The sequence below is a fragment of the Pogona vitticeps genome, chromosome 12 (assembly GCF_051106095.1).
Source record: "Pogona vitticeps strain Pit_001003342236 chromosome 12, PviZW2.1, whole genome shotgun sequence".
Taxonomy (NCBI): Eukaryota; Metazoa; Chordata; class Lepidosauria; order Squamata; family Agamidae; genus Pogona; species Pogona vitticeps.
In genome coordinates this window covers 13,805,206-13,824,698 of record NC_135794.1, presented here as the reverse complement: position 1 = coordinate 13,824,698, position 19,493 = coordinate 13,805,206, and the positions used below count along the sequence as shown (strand labels likewise).

Genomic DNA, 19,493 nt, shown 5'->3' with positions numbered 1-19,493 from the left:
TAAACAATCAAATAATTAAGTAGGGAAAAGATTCTCAAACCCTGGCTGAAGAGCAATGTTTTTATTTGTCTTTTAAACATTAGAAAAGCAAGGGTGGGGTGTCTGATGCACTTCCACCAGTAATGTATTCCACCGAGAAAGCCTGGTTCTTGATTGCAGACTTTGAGACACGTCCCTCGTAGTGGCCGTCTGTAACATTAAAGTTTGGGAGGTGTGGGCTGGATGGGTGGTAGATCTGAAGATGATGCACTCCGACAGGTAGAAAGGTCCCAAACTGTTCAAGGCTTTGTATGTCACCTTTAACGAAATGAATAAAACCCACAAACATAGCATAACTCCCCCCCCCCAAAAAAAAACTGGACTGAGCTCAGAAAGTGCTAAGAATTTAGCATGATTTGAATACTTGCGAGTGAAAGAATGTTATTGGACAATGTAAGAATAAAACATAAGTTTAGTGACCCCAAAGCCTTCCTTATCCTACCAGCCTAGCTCCAGGGAAGCATCTTCTCCAGGGAAGCATCATCGGCCAGCATCATCTCTCCAATTGACCCGTCACTCGGTCCCCATTGTCGGTGCTGCTGTGAAGTCACAAGAACGTTCCTCTAAGCCTGCCGGGGTTAAACTCGAAGCTCCTCGCCAGTCCCCTGTGGACGGGAACGGGGTCGGTTTGTCTGGTTTGTCGCCAAGCCCTTCTGAGAGTTCAGCCCAAGCCGGCCTTTCTAGAGGCAAACGTTTGAACAAAGCATCGTGTTGGTGGCCCCGAAGGCAACGCTGCTGCTGCTGTCATGCGCCCTCAAACCGCATCGGACTGTCATCGACCCTAATAGGATTTTGAGAATAGGTGAGATACTTAACCAGCGGTGCGACCATTGCCACCTTCAGCGAGTTTCCACGGCTCAGTCTGCATTTGAACCCAGGCCCTAAGAGTCCTAGTCCGCCACTCCATCTGCTGCAAGTAGTACAGACGCGTAACATCTGATTTCCCCCAACCGGACGTAACAGCTAGCAATGTACCCGCTAGGACACCTGCGATGAGGGAGAATATAAATGATTCTGACGAGGGATCTTCTGCTTCGATAACGACAACAATAACAACAGCGCAAGGCAGTGTTCCACGTCTAAATCCGGGCGCTATTTCCACACACTTTCTGAGGAGCGACCAATAAAATGGCGGCCGCGCGCCCTGGATTCAAACGCAGCGCGCGGGGCGGGGGTGGTGGGAGGCGGCTTCCCGGCGGGGTTCACTGCGCCTGCGCCCCACGATTCAAGATGGCGGACAGTGCGGAACTAAAGGTAAAGGCGCAGTTTTAAGCCCCCTTCTTCTCTTCCTTCACTCCTCCTTCCGCGGTGTCTTCCCTCTTTTCCCGTTTCGTCCCCTTGTTTCCCGTAGCCTGCCGGTTCGGGGGGTCGTTTAGTTCAGCGAAAGAAGAAAAGGCCGGCGGCGCACTTAGGAAAGGGGGAAGAGAGGGTTGAGAGGGATTTTCTTTCTCTCTCTTTCCCCCCCCTCTCCGGTCAGTTCTGTGGGCAGAAGACCCTCAGGTGCGCCCGTGATACCTCTGGCCAACTCAGAGTGGGGGGGCAGTTTGCTCTTCCTTCCCCCTCCCCCGAATGCGAGGCCGCGCTTCCCCCATTTAAGCCAGGAACGCCACTCATAAGGGTCGGAGATCAGGTAAGGAGACTCTACTTCCCTCTCCAGTCGCGCGTCTTCTCCGAAAGTCGCTGGAAGAAAAGGGCCAGCAGGTCTTCTGCCATCCTTCCCCTCCCCAACCCCCTCCCCTCCATGTTAGGCAGGCGGCCTCCTTCCTCGGGCGCGGGGCTGGTGGTCAGTTCCTCTCTCTCTTGAGGGTTGGTTAAATGGGGTCCTTGCAGAAGGAGAAATGGTCCCCTGGTCGGAGGCAGGGTCCTCCTGTGTCTTGCCCCCCCTTTCTGTGTGTGTGTGTGTGTGTCTCTTTGCCCCCCCCCCCCCGCGTCCCGGGTCAGGGTTAGTTTTGTGGAGGGGCTGCTTCTCCCCTCATTCTTCCAACGCTCTCCTGGTTCGCCTGCACAGACAGACAGAAGTCCAGTAGGTTTGGCGCCTGACCCTCCTCCTTCCCCAAACCGCAGTTTCTCGCCCACCCGTGTGGTTTCTTTGGCCACAGAGGTTGATGGAATTGGTCTCTCGGATTTGCTTTGGTTGTCCTAGAAGTTGGTGACGTTTTCTCGTTTAAGTGGCGACTTCATGTTCGTGGGCTGTCGTTGCGTGTTGCCATACAGTATCTGGCTGCTGTTTTTTTCCCCACTGAGTGTTGTCACTCAGGAGTCTACTGGGAAATTATGAAGACACGTGGTCTTGTTTGAATGTTTTAAATGATAGAAAAATGTAACATCGGTGAACTGAAGAAAGTTCATATTTTTACTTTTCTCCTGACTCAGAATTGTGCCAGCAGCTATCCCTGACTTCTCCATACTGTATTTAGTACGATGGGTAATGGCAGAGACAGGTAGAAGCAAGCACATATGTGCACCACCCAAACATTCGCTATTTTAAAAGTACAAGCTGTTAGTATTATGCTGTTTTGTAAAGTGTCTGTTGCAAAGGTATTCAAAAACTCTGAAGAGACTTCTGCAACATTTAGGGGGACTCACGTTAGGATTGTGAATGCTACTACTAGTAATTAAAGCCAGAGTTGTGTACTGTATATATATGTTTCTGCTTCCCTGTTTTTCTGTTAAATCCATGTTTTATTGAAAATTGTAGATGAGATGTTCAAAAGCTCCCTTTAATAAGAGTAAGAAAGTTGGGCTGTACTTTGCTTCTCCTATAGTTTACGAATATTCTTGAGTCAACTTTTTCTTCTATTGAAAGATGAAGCACCATGAACTCTTTTGAGATACATAGAAGGAAACATTCACCACTTTGGGTTTCTGTTTTAAAGTCAGAGGAATCTAGAAGTGCTGAATCTCATTTGCTCTGTTTTTCTATTCTGGTATTTCCGGGTATCATCTCGAGCACGACAGATTTGAAGAAAAGCTGTCTAAATACAATGGAATTCAGAAGTAATAACAAATGGCGCACATATTAAATATTGAATAACAATACAATGTGCTATAAAAGAATGCTATTCTTTCTGATTTTGTGTAGTGTGATAATCATACTGTTATAAGTTATATGTATGACATTAGTTTTCAGAGAGAACATATCAAACACGTGCTAAATGTTTTTGTATTCATTCCAGTTTCAGGAATTATTTTGTTTACTATATCTTTCCATGTTTAATGATTCTGGGAATAAAACATAATGTCTTTTGCAATGAAGTCTCCCTTCCCCTCATCTTGTATTTTCAAAAAGGTGCTTTGCTCCTTTGAGTTCTGTGTGCATGTTGATAGTAGCTCTTTGTGATGTGAAGATAAATGGGTCAGGTTTATAAACTTCATTGCTCTCTTTGTGTGTACTTTTTTATATATATATACATACACACACACCCTGCTTCCCTTAAAATAAGACCTAACCTGGAAATAAGCCCTAGTATGATTTTTCAGGATGCTCTTAATATAAGCCCTAACCCCAAAATAAGCCCCAGTTAAGTGAAGCCCATCATTGTATAGCAACTAGAATATGGCTGCATTTGAATAAATGTAGATTATTGTACATGAAAAAAATAAAACATCTCCTGAAAATAAGCCCTAATGTGTAAGGAAGCCTGATGCTAAATTTGATACCACCTTTTGGATTGTTGTTACCTTTGGCTGATTGCTGATCTCCTTTTCTTAAAAGAGGGGTCAGCATGTGTGTTCTGTTTCTGTATGATGTGCCACCTTTCTTATTTCTTTCTCTTTTCTCTTAATGTTTGCTTCTGCGTTTGAATTCCATTGCTGTATCTAAAATCAGCATATTTTCTATTTATTAATTAAATTATCGTAGTACCCCTGTATCTATGGGGAATCATTTCCAAGCCCTTCCGATGGATGCTGAAAAAAGCCAAACACTGTGTTAACAGCAGATACATAGCATGGTCTGTGGCTTACTCTAGTGGCCAGTTCTAGTAACATGATTGTTAAAAATATATATATTGGGAGATTTTTTTTTAAAAAAATTCAGACCGTGGCTGAGTGAATCAGCAGATACTGGTCCTGTGGATATGGGGGTCCTACTGTATGCATAGACTGCCTTTCAGATATACATTCCTGTATGGTATCCAGTGTGATGTAGTGGACTGAGTGACAAACTAGGACTGTTGAGATAAAGAGTTTGAATCCTCACTTTGCCATGAAAACTCTCCAGGGCGTGAATAGAACTGGTAAAATCACTCCTTAAATATCTTACTTACCCTGAAAAACCTATTATGATCATTTGTCGGTTCCAAATAACTATGATGTACAAAACAAAGAGGAACCAGAAATTAAATTTTAAAAAAATGCAGGTTAAGATTAAGCAATAACTTTTCTGGTTGAGTAAAACAAATATAAACAGCATTCACATCCAAAAATGAGTGGAATGGAAATATCTAAACCTGCTGAATGCTACTGACGAAAAGGGGCTATATTCTGTGCTGTGTGACCATTTCCTCAAGTAATGGAAGTTTGTTTTCTCCCCTCGGTGGGGGATCCTGAAGGGAAGAAAGAATCTCTTCCTCTAGTGTTGTCTGTTCCTCTGATGAATGGATATATTTGGGTACAACCTGTGACTCATTCTTATGTTACTACCTGCCTAACCTTCTGTAATGGTGGGAAATAGAACAAGCTGCTGGTAAAGATTTGAAGCTATGGGCAGATTTCTATGGAAAGAGGTATTCAGATATCTTCCTCTAGGTGGAGCCCAGAAACAAAGTGAGTACAGTGGCGCCTCGCTAGACAATTATGCCACATGACAGTTTTTTCGCTAGACATTGACTTTTTGCAATCGCTATAGTGATTCGCAAAACAGTGATACCCATGGGGGAATTTTGCTGGACAATGTTTGGTCCCTGCTTCGCAAACCGATTTTCGCTAAACAACGATTTTGACAGCTCCCTCCACGCTTGCAAAACAGGTGTTTTTGGGACCTAAGTTTCGCAAGACAGCTATTTAAACAGCTTATGAGCGGTTTGCAAAGTAGCTTTCGTATGGCCGATCTTCGCTAGACAATGATGATTCTTCCCCATTGGAACGCATTAAACAGGTTTCAAGGCATTCCAATGAGGAAATGCTTTTTGCTAGACAATGATTTCGCTAAACAGTGATTTCAGTGGAACGGATTATCATAGTCTAGTGATGCACCACTGTACTATTGTTGCAGGACCAATGTACTGTATAGGATGCATTGGTATAATTTTTGTTTATTTAAAATATTTGTGTCCTGCCTTAAGAGGATTCAGGGTGGCTTACAGTATTAAAACAATAATAAGAGCTAAAAACATTATTACAATAGGACCCCTATATCCAGAGGGTATCGCTGTGGTTAGTGAAAACCACGGATTATAGCTAACAGTCTTTTGGATGCAGTACCTGCAATTTTTATCTTGATGGGGCCTCTCTGAGTAAGAAGAGCTGAGTTGAAATCTTCCCTCCTTCCTCAAGGTGCTGTAGATTTATTTTTTTATTTTTTTATACCTCGCCCATCTAGGCCGAAGTCTACTCTGGGCAGCTAACAACATTCTAAGAATAATAAAATAAAAAAAAACACCAACATTAATACAATTGAAGATGGCGAAATAAATTAGGTATTGACAGGAGAGAAGGCCTGCCTAAAGAGCCAGGTCTTGAGTTGGCCCTTTAAAAAACCCAGCAAGGGAGCCAGACAAACTTCTGGGGGGAGATTATTCCAGAGGCGAGGGGCCACTGCTGAGAAGGTCCACTATCTTGTTCTTTCTCTTTGGGCCTCCCTCAGTGTTAGGCCCCTCAGCCACCCAACCTGACTAAAGTGAGTGATCTTGGTAGATCTAGGTGGGAGGAGGCATTCCGCCAGATATTGAAGTCCAGATATAGATGACTGTCTTTGTCTCTCTCACACACACACCTCTACAATCTCAGTGGCTCTGCAGGTTTCTTTGAAAGCAATTAAGGATCCATTTCCTTGTTTGCCTGGGAATCTTGAGGAAAGAGCTAGTCCAGGGGTCAGGGAACTTTTTTATCTTTTACCCTCCCAAAAATTTATATACGCTGACATTACCCCCTTGATTTGAAAGTAAGGAAATCATACATTATTTGAATTCAAAATATTATTGAATCTACAAAGGCTGTGTACCGAACAAGCAGGATATATCATCAGTATCAATGGCTGCCAGACTATGTACCGAATTAGCAGGATGCACCAAATTTAATAAAGATGTGTACTATTTTTGCTGGAACACATTGCACTCCAGCCATGGGGTGGTATAGGGAGTAGTAAGGTGTCCAATGTGCCTAGCAAGTTGAATCAAATTTTTGCTAGCTCGCAGAGGATTTAATCATCATCAGTGGCTGCCAGAGTGGTCCTAGCAATGGGGGGGGGGGTTCCTACCACTTTAATCATTCTGTGTGTGGTTTGCAAAAAGGAACAAACCAGGCTAAAGATCATGTCACTCACCCTGGTACCACAGCCCAACATCAAAGACCAGAGCACTATTTTTTTATCATCATCAATGGAAAACTTAGCAGTGGCCAGAGGACTGGAAAAGATCAGTCTACATTCCGATCCCAAAGAAGGGAAGTGCCAGAGAATGCTCCAACTACTGTACAATTGCACTCATTTCACACACTAGCAAGGTTATGCTAAAAATCCTACAAGGTAGGCTTTGCTCATTACCCCCAGGATTTTCATTTTTACCCCATTTGGGGTAATTTACCCTGGTTCCCAGACCACTGAGCTAGCCGGAAGGAAGGGGCAGGAGTTAGGAAATCTCTTCCAGGAGGCAGTTTGGCTTAAGGCTGGCACTCCTCCTTCCTCACCAGCCAGTCCAGCTCTGAGGTTTACACTGCTCTGGTGGGAAGCTGCCTCAAAACCAGGCAAAATGGTGGTTGTTGTCTAGAGTGGCTAGTGTGATATTTACATCTTACCTCTGTATTTGTAAGTACAGTAGCACCCCCAAACTGTATGTGAATGATATATATTGTTCACTTTATTGTACACTATTGTACTATACATGGTTTTCCGTATCCACAGGGCAACTTGGAGCCAATCCCCAGTGAATATGGGTGTGTATCTGTGTAAAAGGAAAAAAATTGTAAAAGGAAAAAACCAGGGGACCTTGCTGTGTATTCTTCACTAGCAAGAATTTACAGTACAGTCTCTGCCTCCCTCTAGAGGTCGGGTTTGGTAATCCATGTGAAAAAAAAATTTCTCGATTTTCCCCCCAATATATTTTAAATATTTCCAGGCCATGGAGAAGTGAATCCGTGGATAGTGATCCCATGGATAAGGAGGTTCTACTTTACAGTATTTTTATATAATATTTATAAAATGTGTTTTTAGCCAATGGAGAAATGAATCAGTGGTTGGTTGTTGTAGGTTTTTCGGGTTAGGTCTGGCTGTGTTCTTGAGGTTTTTCTTCCTAATGTTTCGCCAGTCTCTGTGGCTGGCATCTTCAGAGGACAGGAGGAACAACCATCGGAATCCAGCCGTGAAAGCCTTTGAGAATACATTGAATTAGTGGTTATTGATCCAGTGGATACATGGGCTCTACTATACAGTTAAAAAAATTAGTTATCTAATTAAAATCTACTGGATCAAATCAGTGTAAAACCATTCCAAAACACATTAAAAATAATGGCGTTGATATCACACAAACTGAATTGTAGGCATGGGATTCCTCCCCCCCCCCCCCCAGCTATCACAGTTCACCAGGAATTCCTTCAGACATAATTCTGGTAGTTGTAGCCAAAAAATCCAAGGCCTCAGAGAAACTTCAGCACACAGACCTGAGTCCAATATGTTATTTTCTTTAGTCACTGCAAAGGGTGAGAGTGGATGGAACTTTGCTAGTTAGGCATCCTTCAGTCTCGAAAGACTATGGTAACGTGCTCTGTATGGAGGACTTGGAACAGCGTCTAGTGTGGCTGAGGAGAGGATTCGAGAGTGACAATCCCTTTCACACTGAAGACCAATCCAATCTGTCTCCTGTCCAGCTCTCTGATTTTGCTGCTTTTGTGACTTCCTCTTTGCCTCGGCCTGCTGGATAAGGGTCTCTTCAAATTGGGAGAGGCCGTGATGCAATGCCTGCCTCCAGGCTGAACGCTCAGATGTCAGGGTTTCCCATCTGTTGAGGTCCATTCCTAAGGCCTTCAGATCCCACTTGCAGATGTCCTTGTATCGCAGCTGTGATCTCCCTCTGGGGCGATTTCCCTGCACTAATTTTCCATACAGGAGATCCTTTGAAATCCAACCATCAGCCATTCTCACGATGTGCCCAAGCCAACGTAGATGTCGCTGTTTCAGTAATGTATACAGGCTAAAAATTCCAGCTCGTTCTAGGATTACTCTATTTGGAACTTTGTCCTGCCAGGTGATACTAAAAATGCATCAGAAACAACGCATATGGAAGGTGTTCAGCTTCCTCTCCTGCCATGCACAAAGGTTCCAGGACTCACTGCAATGCAGGAGTGTGCACAGGACACAGGCTCTATAGACCTGGATCTTGGTATGTGTCGTCAGCTTCTTACTGAGCCATACTCTCTTTGTGAGTCTAGGGAACATGGTACTGTAGCTGCTTTGCCAATGCGTTCATCCAGCTCGACATCTAGAGAGAGTGTGTCAGAGATCGTTGAGCCAAGGTACACAAAGTCATAAACAACTTCCAATTCTTGTGTGGAGATGGTAATAGAGGGAGGTGAGTCCACGCCCTGGCCCATTACTTGTGTTTTCTTCAGTCTGATTGTTAGTCCAAAGTCTTGTCAGGCCTTGCTGAAACGATTCATGAGTTGTTGGAGGTCTTCAGCAGAGTGGGCAGAGTGAACTTGCTAAGCTCCATGGGATATTTTGGAACTGGTAGTCTCTATACTCATTAGATTTGGTACGTGGTGACTCTCAAAAAAAGCACTAGTCCCACAATCCCTTGTAGTTCCCATGAGGCAGGAGGAGGAGCCTTAAAAGAAAAATAATTAAAAAAAACTCTTCTGAAAACTTGGATTTTTTGACTAGAGCTTTCAGAATACTAGCTAGGGGAATTCCTGTTGATTTGCTGGTATAGTGGGGAAAAATCTAAAATTCCTGTGCCTACTGTATTGGATACCTTTGATTGAAGAACTAGAAGACGAATGACTATCCATCACATACTGCATCCATATAGTGACATCAACTGGTTGGACAGAAACTGAATTGGTATACAGTACTTTGGATCGAAGAACTAGAAAACTAATAACCATCCATCACACAGTACATCCTTGTAGCAACATTGACCAGGTGTGTCTTCCTGGAACTGAAGATGAATGTGGAATACAATAAGTCCAACCATCAGTTGAGCAAGAAAAGAGAAGCCTAGCAGAATGTATATGGGAAAGTCAGGGGAGAAGTGGATAAAGCAGAATTATCAAAGAAATAAGAGATACCTTGCAAAGAGAGGAAATAACTATGGATTGATTACCATGGAACAATAAAGCAGTCTATGGCCAATACTGTAAAAACATCCAGGGAAAAGCTGACACTACAAAGATGTGGCAGTAACTGAGAAAAGGAATATTGAAGAAACATACCAAAAGGCTATATTTGCAGCAGAAGAGCTGCCAACTATGATGTAAAGATTAGTGCTCTCTAGAGCCTTAGGACAGTCAATAGTCAGTCCCCCTTATCCGCTAATTGCATCAGTTTTCATGCTGAAATATTTTTTTGTAATGCCAGTGCTGTCAATGAGTGCAGAAATAATACAGGTTTAACTTTTATTCTTTAGATTGTGGTCTTGGGCTATGTAGTGTGTAGGGATGTTACACACAGGGATATTATAACTCAGGGTTATAGCTGAATATTGAGAAAAATATATGCAAAATAATAACTTTCATGTCGACAATGAACAAATTGAAATTGTTAAGGTTTTTCTGGTTTCAGTCACCAGTACAAATGGAGACTGCAGCCAAGAAGTCAGAAGTAAACTGGAATTTGGACAAAACTATGAAGGAGCCTATAGCGATGTATGGTGCTGCAGGTTAAACTGCAGAAGCGTCTGTGCTGCAAAATCAGAAGACTTGCAGTCATAAGATCGAATCCACACAACGGAGTGAGCCCCTGTCGCTTTTCAGAGCTCCCACCAATCTAGCGGTTCGAAAGCATACAAATGCGAGTACATAAATAGGTACAGTGGTGCCTCGCTTAGCGATCGCTCCATTGAGCGATGAAATTGCTTTGCAATGGACTTTTGGCCATCACTGTAGCGATCGCTTAGTGATGTCCTCTATGGCTAAAATTCGCTTTGCGATGATCGCGGGGAAGCGATCATGGCAAAGTGAACTTTTTTAAACAGCTGATCGGTGGTTCCAAAATGGCCGCCCGCAAAAAAAAAAAAAGGTCGCCGCTGTTTTGCCTCGCTGTAGAGGCACCCAAATTTTGCTTTAAGGTAAGTTTTTAGCCCATAGGAACGTATTAAATGCATTTTAATACGTTCCTATGGGCCTTTTTAAATCGCTTAGCGATGAAATCACTTAGCGATGTTTTTTCCGGAACGGATTAACATTGCTAAGTGAGGCACCACTGTACTACCACGGTGGGAAGGTAGCAGCATTCCGTGTCTAGTTGCACTAGCCACGAGACCACGGCAGATTGTCTTCAGACAAACACTAGCTCTATGGGTTGGAAATGGAGATGAGCACCGCCTCCTAGAGTCGGACACAACTGGACAAGTTGTCAAGGGGAACCTTTACCTTTTACCTATGAAGGAACCTAAGATGATTATCTATCTTATACTCTTTCCAATTATTGTATATAGATGTCAAAACTTGACAGTGAAGAAAGCTGACTAGGAAAATATACTGTTTTTAGCTTTAAACATACATAGTCTTTAAATGCTATAAGCCGCGTTGTGTTCTTTTTAAGAAGAATGGCAGGATAAAAATATTACAAACAAACAGATAAGCGTAGGGGACCTCAACACCACAGGTGTGACAAGCTCCAGCAGCACAAGCAGGGAATGCACTGGGTCGTGGGGAGAGTGGTACACCAGTACTAACCCAATCCTATCCTTAAGGTCCATAGACAGATGAAGGGCCTCTAGACATTGACTATGAGGGCCGTAATGTTGGATGGAATACCTGGGTGGGCAAAGCAGGAAAACAGTAATCACTCTATCTGCACTTACCCAAGTCTTACTGATATACGCCAGGCTGGCATTTTCATCCAAAATCATCAGGTCATGGAACAGTTGGGTCCTCGCAACCTGGCATTACATGACAGAACGGTCAGATCAGAGGGAAGGCTGAGCTTGTTACCTAACACATGTTTGATGACAGGATAGCTAGGGCAAGGAACAGAATATAAGGCATCTAGATTAGAGATGGGGGTATTGGTATTTGTATACGAATACCTCTGCACAGGTGGATGTAAAAAGGGTCTTCTCTCCTTCTGCCAGGGGTGGCTAGCTGACTGCAAGCTCCAGAATGATTAGAAGGGAGAGTGGTACTGGTGGCAGTAGCGGACGTCTGAAGGCCAGATCCTCATTATGTCCATCTGTGCGGGGGTATTCGTATATGAATACGAATACCACCATCTCTAATCTAGATTGAGCTGTTCTATAACAACCAGAGATGGGCATGAACTGCTGGCTCAGTGGTTCATGCTGGTTTGTCCTTTGGACGAAAAGGTGTTTGGTACTTCCCAGACCTGCCTGCTCCAGCGGGCACCTGCTTAAAGGCAATGCCCCAGCTTCCCTGCCCCACCTCCTCCAGGTACTGCCCTATGAGCAGGAAACACATAGCTGTTGTGTGCTGCCATCTTGAAATCCCGCCCCCCCGTACTTGGAGGCTGTAGAATCTTGAGTTTCTAATGAGAAAAGTTTTTTTAAAAAGCATATTTTGATAGGGGTTCCTGTGACAGTCACCTGAGGGTGAAGTGCTGGTATGATGCACACGAGAATATGCCAGGGCCAAAATCAACCCTGCAAGGTAGATAGGCTGCCAGTACCTCTATTTTAGTCCAATCATCCCAGAAAGAGGAAACTTAGGTCTTATTGTGCAGCACAATATCTGTAAAAAGGATCCCAGATCCCTATTTGGAGTCACAAACAGAAACCAAATTATCTTAGGTTGATCTCCTTATTTATTTCCCATATCTCTTCTAAGTTGTTTTTTTTTTTTTTTTTGAAATTTTCCAAACTTGACTGAAAAATTTCAAAAAAACTTAGAGACATGGGAAATAAATGAGAAGGGAGCAGGTCAACCTAAGATCATCTGGTACACTATGAAGTCTGTGGCAAGAGGGTATGCATGTAAAGCATCTTATACACTTAAAAATAGCAGGGGGGAAGAATACAGGATTTAGAAGATAATATAAGGGAATTAGAAAAAATAGTTATAAGAACTAGAGATAAGAAAGCTATAATAGAATTACAAGCAAAGAGGAAGCGACTGAACTAAGATGATCATTAGGCTCCTTCATTCCATCTTTTTCCATTCAAATCTTGAGTTATTCCTCTATTACTTTTACTTGTTTTTATAGAAGACGCTTTAGCTAATAACTTGGAGTTCCTATTACTAAATTCTAAAAAAATTCTTTTTAAATAAATTAAGTTTCTTTGCACCTTTTCCAGATGGAATAATAACTGGACTGAATATTCAAATGTCCCCACCAATGGCTTTATTGAACATGGTTAAGAAAGATCAATTGTTGAAAGAAAATAAGGATTTAATTGTAATAATGGTTACGGCAGCAAAGTTAATTTTTTGCAAGTAACTGGAAAAATGATAACCAACTCAATTTAGAGGAATGGTACAGAGAACTATGAGATATAGCAATTAATGATGAATTGACATGTGATATGAAAATAAGAAGAGGCCTATCAAAAAAATAATGATTTTAAGAAAATATGGAGTGTATTCTTGGAATATGTATTTCGGAGAGGGAAGGGGTATACACCGAGGGAAGAAACAATGAAGTTTTAGAGAGAAAATGGATTGAATGAATTTGAAAAATATTATTGTTAGCCCTGAGGGTGAGGGCGGCACTGGTGGTGTTAGGTAATAGATCATATTGTATTATTGTGGTGCTAGGTTTATGTTCTTTAGGTTGGATGTTTGTTTAATAATAATAATTTATTATTATAAGAAACCAAATTAGACATACCAGTTATGATCAGATCAAGAGGAATGGAATTAGTACTGAGAATCCTCCAAAAGTGTATATATACACAAGCTGTGGATTTTTATATGTTGTTTTAGAAAGAGTATAAAGGCCAAACTAAACAAATAGAACAATAAGCCAATTCAGGAACATCTTTGGAAAATACCAACAGGACAGAATAAAAGGGTTAACTACCTAAGCAATGCTAACAAGCATTAGACTTCATAAAGCATAACAGTTGCATTTGTCTTAGCATGGATAAAAATCAATGATTTTTAAAAATTCAAATTGATTTAAACCATGATTTTTAAAAATATTTATTGATTTAAATAGTAAAAAAATCTGAATTTTTAAAAATTTAAATCAAGTCCACTCTAATTTGTCCAAAGACAGAGTGTGTCTCAGAGACCCATCCAGCATACAGTAGTAACAAGATAATGTGTTGAAACTGAGAAAATTAAAGATATGAAACAGTTGTTTGTGATGAATTCCAACAACCAATCTGAACTCACAAAACTTAGATACTTCCAGAGCTTTGATGTATGTGCAGGTTTCAGCAGGAAAATCAGTCGCAGCAACTTTCTCCATTAAGTAGCCTCTCTTATTAACTTGCCTCTTCCCCCTTGGCAGGCCATAAAAAAAGATATGCAAGTGAGCTCATTTGGGAACTTGTCTCCTGAGGTATCATGGTGGATACTCAAATAAGACACAGAAGTTAGGCCTACAGACAACATTTAGATTAGTTATAATTTCAAAATTGAATAACAGTCAGAAATTATGAGATGGCCAACAAGGGGTGGACACCTTAATGAACCTTTAAGTAAGGTATCCTGCAGTTGATGTTTGTTAAATTTTTTTAAATGCTGCATTACCCTGTTTTCCTGAAAATAAGACCTGACCTGAAAGTAAAATAAGTCCTAGTATGATATTTCAGGATGCTTGTAATATAAGCCCTACCCCCAAAATAAGCCCCAGTTAAGTGAAACCCTGCCCCTCTACCATTGTGCAGCAACCAGAAGATGACATGTACAGTGGTGCCTCGCTTAACGGTGATAATCTGTTCCAGGAAAATCGATGTTAAGCGAAAACATCGTAAAGCAAAAAGAAAAAAAACCATTGAAACGCATTGAAACCCATTCAATGCATTCCAATGGGGTAAAACGTACCGTCCAGCGAAGATCCTCCATAGGGCAGCCATTTTCGCTGCCTGTACAGCAAGGAATCTGTCCCTAAACACAGCGGGGAGCCATTTTAATCACCCGGCGGTCATTTTGAAACCGCCGATCAGCTGTTGGAAAATCGTCGTTTTCAGGGAAACACAGTATTAATACAACCTAGGTTTAAATTTTCCTTCACAATTATTTTAATTTCCTTAATATCATTAGCAGCATTATTGGGACAAAACCCATGGCCCGAGCTATCAGCTGTCTTATAATTTCTTTCTTATATTCTGCAATTTTCTGGATATCGGTAGCCCCTCATTTAGCTGCTTGCTTTATTACAATTCAAGAGTCAGAAGTGAGAACAGTTAATGTACAGTGGTGCCTCGCACAACGAGTGCCTCACACAACGATGAATTCACATAACGATGTCTTTTTCTGATCAATTTGCTGCCTCACACAGCGATGTTTCCTATGGGGGATTTTCACATAACGATGTCCCTTTTCCCTCATTTAAAAGTGTCTTAAACTGTTAGGAAACTGTTTTAAATGCTTGGCATCGATAGTCCAGCTTGTGAAAGGCATGCAAACTTAATTTGGTGTTGTTCTGAGTCTTCGTTCATTTTTGCTGATTTTTTTGTTTTCTCCATTGAAATGTATTGGACGGACCGTCCAATACATTTCAATGAGGAAATGTATCTTCTGTACCTTTTCCAGTTCCACTATATCCTTTTTTAGGTGCGGCAACCAGAACTGTACTCAATACTCAAGGTGCGGCCTTACCATCATTTTGTCCAGTACAAGAATGGGCTTTTCCTTGGAAAGTTTTAAGAGGCAGCAAGCTTTGATCGAATCCTGAAATTGAGTTCAAAATTCTGAAACTTGAGAAGGCTTGTTCCTCCCAACTATTATAGGAAATACAGGAGTGGGTATAAATTATTTTGTTGTTGTTTAGTCATTATGTTGTGTCCAACTCTTTGTGACCATGGACCAGAGCATGCCAGGCCCTCCTGTCTTCCACTGCCTCCTGGAGTTTGGTTGGATTCATGTTGGTAGCTTCGATGACACTGTCCAGCCATCACGTCCTCTGTCATCCCTGTTGAAGTTTGTCATCGCTTTCCTCCCAAGAAACAAATGTCTTTTAATTTCATGGCTGCTGTCACCATCTGCAGTGATCACGGAGGCCAAGAAAGTAAAATCTGTCATTGCCTCCATATCTTCCCCTTCTATTTGCCAGGAGGTGATGGGGCCAGTGGCCATGATCTTAGTTTTTTTATGTTGAGCTTCAGACCATTTTTTGCACTTTCCTCATTCATCCACATTAAGAGGTTATTTAATTCCTCCTTACTTTCTGGCATCAGAGTTCAAGCTCTTCTCAGAATGCATATAGGTGTCTTATTTCAGGTTCAATGAACAGTAAAATATGTTCTTTTCAACATCTGATGAGTATTTATAACTGGCAGAAAACTGTCAGCTTTTCTTGGTGTAACAGTGGGTCCTTGATTATGCTTGTTAGAACTACAGTGGTGCCCTGCACAGCGAGGTTAATCCGTTCCGGATTAACCTTCGCTGTGGGAAACATTGCACTACAGAACAGAAAAAGGCATTGGAACGCATTAAACAGCGTTTAATGCGTTCCAATGCCATAAAATACTTACCGTTGTGCGATGTTTCCCAGGGGCCGGCAGCCATTTTCGCGCCCTCCCCTCGCACAACGAGGGCGCCAAAATGGCTGCCATCAGCTATCCGGCGGGTCCAAAATGGCCGCCGGAACAGCCGAAAGGGCCCGGGGTGCAGCGTTTGCGCGCCCTTGGTAAGCAAGGGGAGCGCGCAAAAACGCTGCCGGAAGCCCCGAAATGGTTGCGTTCTGCAATTTCCCGCCTATACGGGCACCGTTTTGCGATCGCATTTGCGATCGCTAAAACGGCCTCGTAGAGCGAATTCATCGTGCGAGGCACCACTGTACTTTGGAGACATGTAGTTGAGACGGATAAGCTGAAATGTTTTTTGTATTATTTTCAGTGACACATTGATCTTAAATTGTATTACTTTTATTGTAGCCTTCCCACCACCCAACTATCTTATACCCTCTACATACTGTGCCATTATTTCTCCAGTTCTTTCTTAGCTGTTTCTTGCCCCAGCCTTGATTCTGTTTCATTTTCAGCTTCCGTACTCAATCTCCTTTTTACAGTTCCCATCTGTTCTCCTGATTCTTAATGCTGGCTCACATCCCTTCTTTGCTTCCTCTGCTCTTGGTTAGAGCACCCGTTAATGTCTTTGGTGGGAGTGTGCATTAACTTGAATACTGCCACATTGTAAGTTTCTACTGCTTGCAACTCTATTGCTTTGTCAAGCAGAATTATGTGGCTCCTACCAATTTCACTCCTGTCGTTTTCATCGTAAGGACAAGGTGGTTGTGCCAAAATGTCTTTTTTAGTTGGTGATGACTGTATCCTCTTCAGGAAAAGCCCTATTCTTCTAGTAACTTTACTGTTACTCCTTTGACCCAGTCCCTAACAATGATCACAGCACTGGGCCCACCCTTTCTGCTATGCATCATTAGAATCTCTTTTATAAATTCTTTCTCTTAAAACAATCACCCTTCAGTTAAACAATTAACAATTTCCATTCCCTATTTTCCCATTTGCTCCTAAATATTGAACCAGCAAGCCATCCTCAAAGTTCTGAATTTCTCTTCTCAGACTCTTCTGTTGAATGGATGGAGGTTGTTGAAGGTGATAAAGTAGTTTTTCAGAACCTGCTAATTTCATAACTGCATTTAGCCTCTTAGACAAGATGGGCCACAAATAATTTTTTAAAAATCAGATTTTTGGATGTTTGAATTTGCAATTAGTGTGTTTCTTAAGATATGGTAACTGGAAGATTGGGGAACATTGGAAGTTCAAACTACTGTACTTACAGACTAACAGAAGGTAATGATAGTAATTACCTTGCTTGAATGGTGGGGATTTTTGGGGAGGAGCAAGGCTCCATTTTCAAATAATAAAAAGAAAATTAATCTGACAAGCATCACTGAAGTCCATGGAAGTTTGTTACCTTTAATGCTTTGCCTTTTGTTTGGTTCTTGAAAGCTATTTTAATCTCCCACATAGTCACCCCATGGTATGTACCAGTATTGTTTCTAATCCAAATATAGTTTTTTTGCAATTATTTGTCTTTAAACTAGGCTAACAAACATAAAACGTAAAACAATTATCAACTGCATGTTTATATAGAATATAGTTAATAAAAATTGAAAAAGCCAGCAAAGATGGCTAGATATTTCTAGTACTAGAATATCTTATAGTCTTTTTTAATAGCAAAAATAATAAAATTTAGACAATAAATACATCTCCCATGTGTTGCTGCATCTTAAGACACATGTGAAGAAGGATATTCCTTACACACTCCTGTTGAAGTGAAAAAGACTGATGCTAAATAGGAGATGCTCTATTCCTTTTATGTGAAGATTAAAACGGAAGCAATGCTGGTTAGACAAATCTCAGCCGTGTTCTTGAGACAAACTGGACATTTTGTATTGAATGTCCAATTTGGAATGCAAATTAAGGGTGACAAACATAGACATATTTGTGTCATACTAGCCCTTCAGTTCAATTGACTTGCATACTGTTTGTGCTGAGGATGATAGAATATACATCCAAAGTGGGATGAAAGTATGAAAGACGCCTCCCTCCAAATTGGGTTAGAGAGAGTGATTGTTTCTCTTTCTCTCCCAAAAGGGCTTATTGCCAGAATAATTAGAAACAGTGAAAATTGTCATTGTGATTAATTTACTTTGTTTTAGGACTAAGAATGTAGTTTAATATATTCGCAGAGGTTTTCACTGCCGGGATCTAATGGTTGTTGTGGGGTTTTCGGGCTCTTTGGCCATGTTCTGAAGGTTGTTCTTCCTAATGTTTCGCCAGTCTCTGTGGCTGGCATCTTCAGAGGACAGCACTCTGTGCTCTGGTGTAGTTGGCTTTGGGAGTGGAGTATTTATGGCTGTGAGATGGGCCTTTGTCTTTTTCTGTAGATGGGTGATTAGTGTGTATTGTTGGTGTGTTGTTGTGCTAAGGAGAAGAGATTATCTGTTCCTGTGGTTGATGGGTGTCATTAGCTGGTCTTTTGTGTGTAGTGATCCCCTGTCCTTGTGGCTGGGTAGAGTTCGTTGACCTTTTGCACGCTGTATTTTTGAGAGCTGGGAGCCAAGTTTTGTTGAGCTTCACGCTTTCCTCTTTTCTGTTGAAGTTTTGCTGGTGCTTGTGGATTTCAATGGCTTCCCTGTGCAGTCTGATGTAATGATTGCTGGTGTTGTCCAGTATTTCAGTATTTTGGAATAGAATTTCATGTCCAGTTTGTTTCAGGGCATGTTCAGCTACTGCAGATTTTTCTGGTTGTTTTAGTCTGCAGTGTCTCTCATGTTCTTTGATTCTGGAGTGGATGCTTCGTTTTGTGGTTCCAATATATACCTGGCCACAAGTGCAAGGTATCCGGTATACTCCTGCAGTGGTGAGGGGGGTCCTTTCTGTCCTTTGCTGACCGTGACATTTGTTGTATTTTTGTGGTGGGCTTGAATACTGTTTGCAGGTTGTGTTTTTTTCAAAAGTTTCCCCATGCGGTCCGTTACCCCTTTGATGTATGGCAGAAATACTTTATTTGTAAGTGGCTGTTTTTCTTCTTCAGTTCGGTGTTGGTTTCTTGGTTTGATGGCTCTTGTGATTTCATTTTTGGAGTAGCCATTTGCCTGTAGGGCCCAATTCAGGTGGTTGAGTTCAGTGCTAAGAAACTAAGCTTCACAGTTCCGATTTGCACGGTCTACCAGTGTTTTGATTATGCCTCTTTTTTGCTGTGGGTGGTGTTTGGAGTTTTTGTGCAGGTACCGGTCTGTGTGGGTGGGTTTTCTGTAGACCTTGTGAGCCAGTCGGAGGTCAGTTTTGGGCAGGACCATGACATCTAAGAACGGGAGTTGGCCCTCTATTTCTTTTTCCATGGTGAATTGTATATTTGGGTGGATGCTGTTGAGATGGATTAGAAATTCTTCCAATTTTTCTTCAACATGACTCCAAATTGCAAAGGTGTTATCCACATATTGGAACCAGACTGTGGGTGCGAGGGGTGCCGAAGCCAGGGCCAGTTTT

General features: G+C 41.9%; 1 protein-coding gene and 1 long non-coding RNA gene across 3 annotated transcripts in view; one reads left to right on the top strand and one right to left on the bottom strand.

Moving 5' to 3' along the window:
* LOC144584551 (uncharacterized) overlaps window positions 1–19,493 on the bottom strand; it is a 131,026-nt gene that overhangs the window by 98,141 nt on the left and 13,392 nt on the right. The window lies entirely within an intron of this gene.
* Window positions 1,217–19,493, top strand: part of PIAS1 (protein inhibitor of activated STAT 1) — a 106,085-nt gene continuing 87,808 nt past the window's right edge. Inside the window, exon 1 of one of the 2 annotated variants that reach the window (XM_020808145.3) lies at window positions 1,217–1,293. In XM_020808145.3, coding sequence (XP_020663804.2) covers window positions 1,270–1,293 — 24 coding nt within the window. In that variant the 5' untranslated portion in view covers window positions 1,217–1,269. Of the gene's footprint in view, window positions 1,670–19,493 lie in introns of both variants that reach the window. The other variant, XM_020808146.3, reaches the window with a different exon arrangement.